Source organism: Odocoileus virginianus, chromosome 6, assembly GCF_023699985.2.
Source record: "Odocoileus virginianus isolate 20LAN1187 ecotype Illinois chromosome 6, Ovbor_1.2, whole genome shotgun sequence".
Classification (NCBI taxonomy): domain Eukaryota; kingdom Metazoa; phylum Chordata; class Mammalia; order Artiodactyla; family Cervidae; genus Odocoileus; species Odocoileus virginianus.
The window spans coordinates 50,305,537-50,318,962 of record NC_069679.1 but is presented as its reverse complement, the minus strand read 5'-3'; the positions used below and the strand labels follow the sequence as shown (position 1 = coordinate 50,318,962).

General features: G+C 38.1%; 1 protein-coding gene and 1 long non-coding RNA gene across 5 annotated transcripts in view; one reads left to right on the top strand and one right to left on the bottom strand.

Annotated features, from left to right (window-relative positions):
• SLC12A1 (solute carrier family 12 member 1) overlaps positions 1-12,736 on the top strand; it is an 88,346-nt gene extending 75,610 nt beyond the window's left edge. For all 3 annotated transcript variants that reach the window (XM_020875482.2, XM_020875480.2, XM_070469332.1), the window contains exons 23-26: positions 1,451-1,537; positions 8,463-8,598; positions 10,180-10,247; positions 11,491-12,736. In XM_020875482.2, coding sequence (XP_020731141.2) covers positions 1,451-1,537; positions 8,463-8,598; positions 10,180-10,247; positions 11,491-11,626 — 427 coding nt within the window. In that variant the 3' untranslated portion in view covers positions 11,627-12,736. The remainder of the gene's footprint in view (positions 1-1,450; positions 1,538-8,462; positions 8,599-10,179; positions 10,248-11,490) is intronic.
• Positions 1-13,426, bottom strand: part of LOC110126042 (uncharacterized) — a 98,925-nt gene that overhangs the window by 58,242 nt on the left and 27,257 nt on the right. The window lies entirely within an intron of this gene.

Genomic DNA, 13,426 nt, shown 5'->3' with positions numbered 1-13,426 from the left:
CATACATGACCACTGGAAAAACCATAGCCTTGACTAGATGGACCTTGTTGGCAAAGTAATGTCTCTACCTTTTAATATGCTATCTAGGTTGGTCATAACTTTCCTTCCAAGGAGTAAGTGTCTTTTAATTTCATGGCTACAGTCACCATCTGCAGTGATTTTGGAGCCCAAAAAAATAAAGTCTGACACTGTTTCCACTGTTTCCCAATCTATTTCCCATGAAGTGATGGGACCAGATGCCATGATCTTAGTTTTCTGAATGTTGAGCTTTAAGCCAACTTTTTCACTCTCCTCTTTCACTTTCATCAAGAGGCTTTTTAGTTTCTTACTTTCTGCCATAAGGGTGGTGTCATCTGCATATCTGAGGTTATTGATATTTTTCCCGGCAATCTTGATTCTAGCTTGTGCTTCTTCCAGCCCAGCATTTCTCATGACGTACTCTGCATATAAGTTAAATAAGCAGGGTGACAATATACAGCCTTGACATAATCCTTTTCCTATTTGGAACCAGTCTGTTGTTCCATGTCCAGTTCTAACTGTTGCTTCCTGACCTGCGTATTATTATATATATCTAATTCCCCTTAAAGAAAATTATACTAAAATGAAAACTAACATGAGGTCTACAATAATTTATATTTTCTTAAAGCCTCCAGTACCTTATTGACACAAGTGATGAAATTTGAAAATGGTTGATGGGTAAGATTGGAGCAGGGCATCCATGTTAAATTTCTTGATTTCAGAGACTGTACTCTGTTTATAAAAGAGAATGTCATTGCTCTTAGGAAATATTAACTGAAGTACTTAGAGGTAAAGGGGCTTGATATCTGCAACTTACTTTAAAATGGCTAGTAGGACATAGAAAGCCAGCAAGCAAAAAAGATATAGACAGACGTAGACAGAGAAAAAGAGAATGACAAATCAAATGGGGCAAAACATAAACAACTAGTGAATCTGAGTTTTCTTTGCACTACTCTTATAATATTTTGTAACTTTGAGATTATATCAGAATGTTCAGTTGCTAGGGGGAAAACTTTTAATCTACAATGATGTAATATATAATAATTATTGGTTTGTCAGTAAATTGTCAGTAACTCTATAGACATTATCAGCAATCATCAATAAGGATTGAGACTTGTTCTCTTTTTCCCAAATGATAAGGAAGAGTGGACAGTGCCACAACCATTTCTCTGAAACATGAATGCAGAGCTGGGCTTGCTGTTTCCAGTGACTGCACCTACAGAAATTTCTCTTTGCCTTTGGCGGAATAATTTGGTCCACATTTATCCATATTCATGAAGTACTACAATGGAAATCAAATACTAACCAAAGCCTTTGTCCAAAAACTAAGCTGAAATAAGACATGATTGCTTTTGATGTCTTAAACACAAAACTCTTTGATTGAAAATAGTTAAATATTCAATGATGAAGTGTTTCTGTCTTGTATTTTCAGAATGGCTTCCCTTCTGAGCAAATTTAGGATAAAATTTGCAGACATCCATGTCATTGGTGACATCAACGTTAAGCCAAACAAAGAAAGGTATGAAATATTTAACAAGATCCACTGTTTATCCATGGTAAACTCTCTCTTCTTTTGTGTTGATTATTAGAAGGTTAAAGTGTTACAGGTTTACTGCTGTGACTTCCTGATACAATGTCATAAAAGGGGATTTTATTTTTTATTTATTTATTTTTTTAGCCTATGAAAATATTTTTATTCCTAGTTTATATTTTGTAAGATATTTGACAATGTACAAAGGAAACCCAGTTCTAGGTGGTGATTATTTTGTATTATGATTTATTTACAAAAGTTCACCACATTATAGTAACTATGCTTATAAAAGGGGATTTTAAATAATCATGACACAGAGCTATCAGGTTCTAACGGAAGGTAAAGTTTTTAAGGTGACGATGAGCTTGAGAAGAAGAACTGCGGAAACATCGTTTAGTTAGCATTTTAGAATTGCTTTTCATGTTATGCTTTCTATGGTGGCAACAGTGCTCAGAAAATTCTGACCTAAGCAGTCAGGGTAAGTTTACATTATTTAAAGTTACTGGTGGGGCATCCTGAATGGGAAGCCTATGAGAGCCCCCAAAGGGGATTTCTAAAACTATCTGAAGCCTGGCAAGGAAAGGTATTGGTTCCAAAATTTTAAAATGAAAAAAAAATTGAAATAATTGTTTAAATGCCTTCAAAACAGCATCATTTTAACCTCATTATTTTTTAAATTTGTTAAGTCCATCATATTTGGAAACAATTTGTAGGTTAGATCTTCACAGAATTTTCCAGAGGTGTAAGAAGATTGTCTGGAAATTACAACCGATCGTAAATTAAAATATTTAGAGCAATGACTTCACAATTATAAAATATTTTTAATAGTTTACAGTTCAAAATCATGTTTAGTGTTTCATCTGTATGCAGTTTAGTACACTTGATTTGGTGTGGCATGAGTTCTCCAAGGGTGAGAACAGGAGACACAAAGGTCTCAGTATGGCATAGGTCCTTGCTAGACTCTTAGACCTCTTCTCATTTCTGTTGACCACCATTTCTCCTTCCTCCTGTAGTTCTTGATGAGTTGCAACTCCACATTCCTCAAACCTTGCTCTATCCTTCTTCTGATTCATTGTTATCCCAGGTGAACTTAGTAACTAACCGAAAATTATCCAAATTTAAAATGCATTCCTATTGACCAAATGGCAACCTTGAACATTACATCATTTGAGGGTATTCATGATTCCTCTAAGGCTATGGGTCAGTCAAAACAACTTTACAAAATGTCGTCATTTGAGGGTATTCATGATTCCTCTAAGGCTATGTGTCAGTTAAAACAGCTTTACAAAATGTCTTAACTGCAATAAGAAAGCTAGAATTGACAGGGTTGACCTGAATTATTATGATGTAATATTTCCTTATATCATAAATACCACTAATGCCTTTCATTCCTATATTTCTACAGTTATAAAGTTAAGAAAAATTAAAAACAGATTTATTATTCTCCTTGGTAAATGGAATTAACATATTTATATGAACTAAGTTGTCATGCAGTAACCTCTGGTAGCCTTGAACATTTCATTTGAAGAATTTTAATTCCTAAGTCATTGCCCCTTGGCACTTACAGTGGTATGATCAAACGGGCTCATCTTATATCTCTAATTAGAGGAAACACATTCTCTTCCAGAACACAGCAGGTACAATGATTCCCCAGTATGTGCCACTTAGCACCAGCCCACAGCCTGCCAGCTCTCTGCCAGTACGGGACCATTCTCTGTTGTCTACAGCATAGTTGAGGAGGAGAAGGGGGCAACAGAGGGTGAGATGGTTAGACAGCATCACCAACTCAATGGACATGAGTTTGAGCAAACTCTGGAGATACTGAAGGACATGCTGCAGTCCATTGAGGTCACAAAGAATCGGACATGACTTAGCAACTGAACAACAACAAGAGCATAGTTACAGTGTCCCCTACTGAATTAGGATTCTCTATAAGCCCTGGCTCAGTGCTGGCCACAGATCAGTCACCTGCTTCTTGTAACTGAATTCTTCTTGCTGTTATTTGTCTTAGCAACAGCTAAGGACTGTCTGTGCTTGCTGGTTAAATTGTTTCTATATCCTTTGCCTCTTTACCCATCGATATGATTTTCTCTACCCGAGTCTCTGTATCCTTCCCTCTGTTTTGTACTAGTCTCTGCCCAGCAGCCATGGTCACCTGTATACCCATCCTTTCTATTCTATCACTGAGGATGTTGATGCATCACTAACCATGCCTCTTCCTTCTTTGGGTGTCCATCACAGCCTAGACGCTCTTCATCTTCATACCCCTGACCTTTATTCCATGGTTTCCTCTTCTCAAGGAGAAAAGTCTATGCATAGTCACAAGAAACAAAGGATCAAGGTATTTGTACTTTTGTCCTGGTATCTAAATTTGACTTTAGATATCATTCTGACTTGGTGTTTCTTACATATGCTCTGCATCCTACAATGAAGAGATCTATTTCCCTTTCTCAGGAAAAAAAAATTAATTCATTTTCACAGTTCTGGAGATTTTCTCTGTGATATTTCAAGGTCTTGAAGATGCAAGGAAAAAAAATTCTTACTGGAATAACTGCAGTTAATGTATCCTGATACGAAGACAGAAGGCCACCAAGAAGAGGTGTGCTAGAAGTGCCATTCTTCTCTTTTCAGTTTCTGCTGTAACTGATGCCATGTTACTTCATAAAACAGCCACATGTCTGATGCTGGCAATGCCTTTTCCAGTATTTGAAGATAAATTTTAGAACAGAAAATGGTCATTCAGTAAATCTCACAAATGGCCACTTCCCTGGTGACTCAGATGGTAAAGAATCCATCTGCAATGCAGGAGACGCAGATTCCATCCCTGGGTCAGTAAGATCCCCTGGAGAAAGGAATGGATACACACTCCAGTATTCTTGCCTAGAGAATTCCATGGCCAGAGGAGCCTGACGAGTACAGCTGATGGGGTTGCAAAGAATTGGACATGACTGAGTGACTAACACTCTCACACTTGACCACACCTGGAATCTTTGTGATAATTTTTAAAAGGCAAATCCTCTGAGTGGTTTAATAAGAGAAATAGAACTCTTCAGCGGCCTGATGCAACCCCAGGCCCAGAGCCCAAAGCTTACAATGCTGGATCAACTTCAGCTTTCACAGGGGCCTTATGGCTAGACAGCCCTGGTCTACCATTAACAACCATCTCCTGACTGCTGTTCTTCCTTGATCACTCATTTTCACACAATGTTAGAAATCGTTCACCATCAATGATTTCCATGTTGGAGGCTAATGTTAAATGTCCTTCAACTGCCTTCAATAGATCTTTCAGCTACTCGTAAAACATGAGTATATCTTGATGGAGACATTCTATCATAGAAACGTTATCTATAAATATGGCAGAAAATGAAGAGGAACTAAAAAGCCTCTTGATGAAAGTGAAATGGGAGAGTGAAAAAATTGGCTTAAAGCTCAACATTCAGATAACTGGGATCATGGCATCTGGTCCCATCACTTCATGGGAAATAGATGGTGAAACAGTGTCAGACTTTATTTTTTTGGACTCCAAAATCACTGCAGATGGTGACTGTAGCCATGAAATTAAAAGACACTTACTCCTTGGAAGGAAAGTTATGACCAACCTGGACAGCATATTAAAAAGCAGAGACATTACTTTGCCAACAAGGTCCATCTAGTCAAGGCTATGGTTTTTCCAGTGGTCATGTATGGACGTGAGAGTTGGACTGTGAAGAAAGCTGAGCATCGAAGAATTGATGCTTTTGAACTGTGGTGTTGGAGAAGACTCTTGAGAGTCCCTTGGACTGCAAGGAGATCCAACCAGTCCATCCTAAAGGAGATCAGTCCTGGGTGTTCCTTGGAAGGACTGATGCTGAAGCTGAAACTCCAGTACTTTGGCCACCTCATGCAAAGAGCTGACTCATTGGAAAAGACCCTGATGCTGGGAGGGATTGGGGGCAGGAGGAGAAGGTGATGACAGAGGATGAGATGGCTGGATGGCATCACTGACTTGATGGACATGAGTTTGAGTAAACTCTGGGAGTTGGTGATGGACAGGGAGGCCTGGTGTGCTGCGATTCATGGGGTTGCAAAGAGTTGGACACGACTGAGCGACTGAACTGAACTGAAGGGTGAAAGGGAGTAAAAAGCTAAGTTAATGAGAAAACAATTGGGCCAGGGGAAACTGAAAAACTCTTGTGGTTAAATTTCTTTTTTTATTGTATAGGCTGAATAAAAGTCATAGGCCAAAAAGATAGCAATCATTAAACAGAAATCAAAGAGAAACTGGAAGCAATTAACTAGATAATTTAGTTTAAATATGCTAGTGTGATCACAAAAGCAACAAATACATTAATGTGCGAGAAGAAATTTTATATGAATTTTAGGGAAATTTTTATGCAGTTTAACCTTGTTATTACGAGGAACAAGGATGGGAAAGGCAAGAAAGCTATAAGTAAATTTTTTTAATTGAATTAATTCTCACTTATATTTAAGTCGAACATGACTGAGTGACTGGACTGAACTGAATACTTAAAACTATTCTAGAATCAATTTTAAGATATAATAAGAATGATCATGGGCTTCCCTAGTTTCTCAGTGGTAAAGAATCTGCCTGCCAATGGAGGAGGTTCAAGAGACTCAGGTTTGATCCCTGGGTCAGGAAGATACCCTGGAGAAGGAAATGGCAACCCACTCCAGTATTCTTGCCTGGGAAATCCTATGGACAGAGGAGCCTGGCAGGCTACAGTTCATGGAGTCGCAAAACAGTTGAATACAACTTAGCAACTAAATAACAACTGAAACAATAAGAATGACCAGGTTTAAGAGAGAATCAAAATAGAAATCTAAAATGACCTTTGGACCACCAAGCTATGAGCCACTCGTTGTGGTCAGTGAAATGCTAGATCAAGCTTGCCTGGCTTATGTGCCCAATTTGGCCAATCTGGCTGGCAAAAGGGATAGAATTGTGCTGACTGGCTGATATTGAGGACAGAGTCATTCCCATTCAAACTACAATGGAGAAACACAGTACGGCTGCCTGGGAGGACAAGCAAACAATCTTTATTCCACTTTCCATTTCTTAGGAAACTATTTTTGAAGTGCTCTTTCCAATAAGCACCTGGACTGAGATGCAAATAAAACTCTTATCCCTGATCAAAATAATTGTATGTAAAGCTTAAACAGAGAAACCGTCAACTGCTAACCTCAGTCCTATGGTTGTTGAGTAAAATGAATGTCTTGCTTTTACAGGGCACTGCATACTTTTCAGAGTATGGTCATCCAAATCATCATACTAACACTTGCATCAGTCTCACACCAGCTCTGAGCAGCCATTGTTACCCCTGTTATAGGCAAGGTTACCTAGGTCAAGGAGGACAACTGAAGAATGGGAGCAAGAACCCAGGCTCTTCTCTCCTAGGCCAGCACCTCTGCATTGATGACCACCAAGGTCTCTAAAAGCACAGCAATGTTAGGAGGAATAGCAGATAAAAGTAATGCATGCTTGAAAGAATAATTGGGCATGTCAGTCTTGTTCCTTCCAAGTCGTTGTCTACTATTCTGAATAAGTCAAAGCATCAGAAATCTACTGCATTAAGTATCTCTTCAATCTGTTAACAGCAGCACACTGGTAGGAACAAACTACTCCTTAGTAACCTCTGTACTTTCATCTGCTAGTCCTAAATCAGGAAAACTGATAAGACCACTGAAATCATCATGCTAAGTCACTTTAGTCATATCTGACTCTTTGTGACCCTGTGGATTGAAGCCCTCCAGGCTCCTCTGTCCATGGGATTCTCCAGGCAAGAATACTGGAGTGGGTTGCCATGCTCTCCACCAGGGGATCTTCCCAACCCAGGGATCAAACCCATGTCTGTTACATCTCTGCCTTGGCAGGCAGGTTCTTTACCACTTGCACCATCTGGGAAACTGAAATCATTGCTTCATGCTTTAATTCCTTAACCTATAAGCACATTAATCCTAGTTATCATTCATTCCAAAGTTATTAAGTTTTAAGTAAGCCATGATATATAAAACCAAAGGAAACTATTTATATTTGAGATCATCTTATAGTAGCATAGGGAAGACAACTACTCCTATAAATTACATTTTGTTTTGTGCTATCATTTTAAAAATAAATCTTATGAGATTCTTACGACAGACAAGAATGAGATTTTTCAGCAATTTTTTAAAAGTTCTACAGTTCTGAGATACTGCTCCTAATTTTCTAGTCAATGATTTTTTCTTAATTGCTCTAAAATGGCTTCAGATTTTAAAATGTTATTGATTTTTGTTCTTTCCTCTAATATGCACCTGAACAATAGCCATTTGAACAACTCAGGCAGCAACATCAGACAGCAGAAGGACAAAGGCAGCATTATTTACAGCAAACATTCAGATTGTTCTATAGCCATTAAACTCACTCACTATTTTCCAACCTACCCACAGCCTCCTGCCATAAGGTGGGAGCTGCCATGTGGGCTAAAGGTGAGGAGGGTGACCCTATCCAACTCAGGGATGCTGGTTCATCTCCTACATTAATTCATGAACATCTCCCATAGAACCTGTAAAATAAGCAAATGGAAACTCATTTACGGGCTAACGTGTCTACATTAAAATTGTGCCTTTGACTATACGATGTAGAACATGTAAATGCAGAGTAATTACCATCTATGTGTTTGTGTGTTTATACTGAGGATTTATTAATAATACCTAGTAGGCTATCAAGGCCTCATACCCTTAAGGTCTTTCCTTGGGTAGGGAAGCACTATGATAGCCATGGTTTTACTCACTGTCTCCTGCAAAGATAATATTTAGAAGATTTGCATGACATTCAGCTCTGATTCTGCAGCCAGCATACCTACTCACACCTGGAGTATCTGTGAAATAATGAATTAAGTTTCCCACTGTGAGGCCTCTTTTATAATTCCAATTTCAGCTGGAAAGTCTTTGAAGAAATGATTGAACCATATCGGCTCCATGAAAGCTGCAAAGATTTAACAACTGCTGAGAAATTAAAGAGAGAAACTCCGTGGAAAATTACAGATGCAGAACTGGAAGCAGTCAAGGAAAAGGTAAGGACTTTTCTTCCTTAATCTTTACTTTGCTATCTAACTAGCTGAAAAAGAAAACAGTAGTTGATTTAAAGATCAAGAAGTAATGTATCTATTATAGAATTTCATTTATTCACGATCTTGGGTTTCTGCATATTTCAAGTCCTTTTTCAATCCTATTATTGAAAGTGAGGATTTAGAAAACTGCTTTCATTTTTTAGTATAAAATCAAGTTTTTTAAGTTGAAAACAGGCTATTGATACATATTGTGAAGTCTTCTTTCCAATTTAATTTTATAGAAAAGGAGACAGACCTATCAGACTAAAATAATTTCAGTCAATACATATGCCAAGTAAATATAGATTGCTCACAGTTTGACACAATAAAGAATTTTAACCTGATAAAATTAGCTATAAAAACTTATATTGGGATCTAAGAAAATCTGTAACTGGAACAATGAATATGCAAGTTGGATCTGGAACATCTTGTAGGATGGATGTGAAATGGTGAGCTTTTCTAGAGAACCCAGTAAGATGGAAGTTACCTGCCTCTGGCATGAACTGAATGGAGTTGCAACAGTGAGGATGATGAAGAGGGCAAGGACAGAAGACTGAGGCAGAAGGACTACCATTTGAATTAGATTAGACATTCAAAGAAAAGGACCTCAAGAAGCTCTAAATTACAAAATTTAAATAAGGCATATTAGGAGCTGAAGTTGGAACAGATTAGAGCAGGAGATATTAAAAGGCTTTCAAATTTAGTAGAAAAAATACTGAGCTAAGAATCATAAACTTTGTGCAACAAAGTGCCTGGTTCTAACAAAAGCTTTTCATATAATTGAACAAATCACTTATCTAAGCCTTGGCTTCTGAACCAGTGAAATGTAATAATAAATATTACTCTCATCACTGCAAAATAGTTAATGTAGTTATTTTTCCAAATGAGTCTTTTGGTGACTCTTTCATTGAAACCAGTCTCCTGTGCTGGTAAAAATCAAAGAGTTTAAAGAAAGATTAGACTAGGGTATACTCTATGTTCTTAGCATACCAAATTAGTATCAAGATTAGGTTAGGTTTCTTCCACTGCAAACCTGTTCCCCAGCACTGGCCATTCTCGTCTTTTTACTGTTATCCATGTTGCTTGCTTGTCTTTTTCTTCTAGAATTTAATAAGCCACTATATTTCAATGGGGTTTCCCAGGTGGCTCAGTGGCAAAGAATCCACCTGCCAAAGCAGGAGACACGGGTTCAATCCCTGGGTCGGGAAGATCCCTTGGAGAAGGAAATGGCAACCCACTCCAGAATTCTTGCCTGGGAAATCCCATGAACAGAGGAGCCTGGCATGCTGCAGTCCATGGGGTCACAAAGAGTTGGACATGACTTAGCAACTTAACAACATAGCACAATGGTCTTATTCTTTATACTTCTAATATTTTCCATGAGTTTCTAAAACACTGTAAGTTTCCAAACCTGAATGAAAGTTTTGTTTTTTGTTTTTTTTTAAATGAGGCTTTCCTACTTGTCTAAAATTAGAGGAAAAAAGATAAATTCTCATTCATAATTCTGGGAAACTGCCCTCAACAAAATCTGAATGTTGTCCACAGAGTTACCGCCAAGTTCGACTGAACGAACTCTTACAGGAGCACTCAAGAGCTGCTAATCTCATAGTCCTGTAAGTATCATTACAGACATTTAAGACTGTTACAGAGAAATCTCAGGTATGTGGGTTAATCAACATAAAAGTTCAAAACTATTCAGGTGGAAAGTTAAATTTGGAACATGTGGGAAAATAAATACCACCCCAAGAAATTGGGGCCCACGGGCTTTAGAGGGCTCCATATGGACTTTGCTCCAGACATGCCCCACCGAAAGGGCCTTGACACATGCCCACCTAGAACCCTCATTCCCTGTCTAGACCTCACTCTAGGAACCTGACCCTGGAATTCCCTGCCAGTTAACCCCCAAGTTGGCCAAGGTTCACAGGCCCCTTCCCTGGATAGCTGCTCCTGAGGTGTGGAGTCCATGGCATGTTCTCAAGGCTCCTTACCACGTGGGAAGAAGTCAGGCAGGAGAAACAAGAGTGAGCGTTTCCATTTCCACTCTTTGTCCTCCACCCCACAAATATTAGGCGTATACCTGCTGGAAATATGAATGCTTATCTAGAGATTCACTGCTAAACATGAAAGCCAGCAATTTCACGTTTATACCTCATTATCTAACTCCTAGGTACAAGGGTAAGTATGTCTTCAAGCAAGGTCTACACTGGAAGACTATTCATCTAAGAGATAGACTGGTCTCCTGAGTTGAGTGATAGAACCCAAGTAGCTATTTCTCCCAAATATAATAAGAGCTTTAAACTATTAGGAAAAATCATTTTCCTCTCAGAAAAATGTGGAAAGGTATTGGTTGATCAAATTTTCTATTTAAAATCTATTTATGCTTTGCCTCTGTTCTAATGGGGTTCCCTGGTGGCTCAAATGGTAAAGAATCTGCCTGCAATGCAGGAGACCCAGGTTTGATCCCTGGGTCAGGAATATCCCCTGAAGAAGGGAATGGCAACCCACTCCAGTGTTCTTGCCTGGAGAATCCATGGACAGAGAAGCATAGCAGGCTACAGTCCACAGGGTGGCAAAGAGTCGGACATGACTGAGTGACTAACACTTTCACTTTTCACTTTCACACTTTCTATTCTATTACAATGTCCAAGTCTATGTTTCTGGTTTGCAAATATTTGTATTATCTGAGAAACATCTCAGTTTAACATCTATATTCAAAATAATTTCAGTGCTTTCATTTTGTGGAGGAGGCATATATAAGGTTTAGGCTACTTGTTACTATATAGCTCAGAGAGCTAATGATGTTACTGTTGGTACTAACTGTCATGTTTGTTCTTTACTTTTCTTCCATGCTGTCAGGAGCCTTCCAGTGGCAAGAAAAGGATCTATATCAGATTGGTTGTACATGGCTTGGTTGGAAATCCTCACGAAGAACCTCCCTCCTGTCTTACTAGTTAGAGGAAATCACAAAAATGTCCTGACATTTTACTCTTAAAAGATCTTTATCCTTAAAGGATTAGAACACATTTTAATTTAATGGATGAATAATTAGGAAACAAGTTCCAGTACCTTATGTTGTAAATGTGACCTGTGGATATTCAAACCTAGAAGACTATCCTATAGGCTTCCAAGTAAATTCTGCCATTTTTAAATTATTACTTAATGGGAACTATTTTTTTTATCAGTTTAAGGGGGTGTCAAAGCCAATGCTACCCCTAGAAAAACATCTTGTCAATGCTATTTAAAAACATGAAAATTAAGCAAACATATGCTGGCTTATTATGCCCATGAAAACTCAATTTATCGTAAGCTTTTCCAGGCACACCTAATCTTTGGTTTGCTTCTAGGGCCTGGTAGAAGCCCCACAGCAGTTTCTCATTAAATGCTTATTGACAGACTGGTATAGTAACCATGGGTGGTTATCAAAGGAAAAGACCAATTGGGCAGGAAACATGATTATACTTGGTCTTCTGAGAAGCTTACACTCACAAAGAAGATTTGAAAATCAATAACTAAAAACTTTAAGAGGTAACCTGAGTCTCCACAGTGTTTAAAACAGTTACCTAAGTAAGGTTATTTAATATAACAGATTATATACTGAGAGTGATCTGAGCAATTGCTGATAACATACAGCTTCAATTTGGGACTGACTGAAAAATATATTAGCTGAAAGAGGAAGCAAAATATATTCTGATTAAATATGTCATATATTCTGTTCTTAATATATAAATTTTAATTGCTTTCCCTACTAAATATTTAGACATTTTATTACTTTGAATATTTTTTTCTAATTAAGTGGTTAGCATAGATGAAGTCTTCATAGATATCTAATTGGAAACCAAACATCACACATTTTCAAACTGTTATAAAAAAATATATCCTGAATCATATTTTTAGTTACTTTATATTAATGATTGTAGAGAGTTAAAAGATAATTAAAATTTGATGTAGAAAAATTTGGGATATATAAGTATTGATTTTTTTTCATTTGTTAGTACTCATACAATAATTAATCACATTAAAAACTAACAAAATTTTTTTCTGATGGACGTGTTGACTATTTTTCCCTGACATATTGTGACTGTTTATTGTAACTGATAAAAAATATGAGGGGGAAAAGTCAACCTGAAATAAAAGTACTCAAATTCATTTGCTCTGGTCTTGTTTTTTCCTTTCAGTCACTAAAATCGCACTGCAATGGTGTTATCAGATGTGAGCCTGGAAATTTTAATCAGTTGCCTCACTCATTTGTAGGTTGTTTAAAGTTGGGATTCAAGATTAGGATTTCAAGTCAGACTCTGGCCTCAGAAGGACGACTAGGGAGGGAAAAGGGAAATAGCAAAGCGTAATAAGCAGGATATCTGTATTCCGAATCTGACACCATTGGACTTAACTCAGGCCTGAGTTAACCCTCTCTCTTGAGTCCTCTGTACCTGAAATTCAAATGGTTAGATGCTGTCCCGGTGACCAGGACAAGGAGCACCCAGCTTTTCATCTGGGCCCTGACACTTCTCAGAAACACTTGAGAGGGTCTCTGGAAACAGTGAGAAGTCATGTGACTCCTATAACAGGAAATTCTGATTCTTGTTTCTTGGAGAAGCTGTTGCATGTTAGGTCCCCTAGGAAACAGAAAGTTTAGCATGGAGCATGTTTATTAAGGAGTGCTGTCGGAAGGAAGGAGGAGAAAGCAGGAAGGATTAGGGAAAGGTGAGCTGAAATGCAGTCCCAAGGACAGCCTCAGTGACCCCACCGGGAGCTCTGGAGACAGGCGCATTCAGAGTAGTCCCAAGGAGGT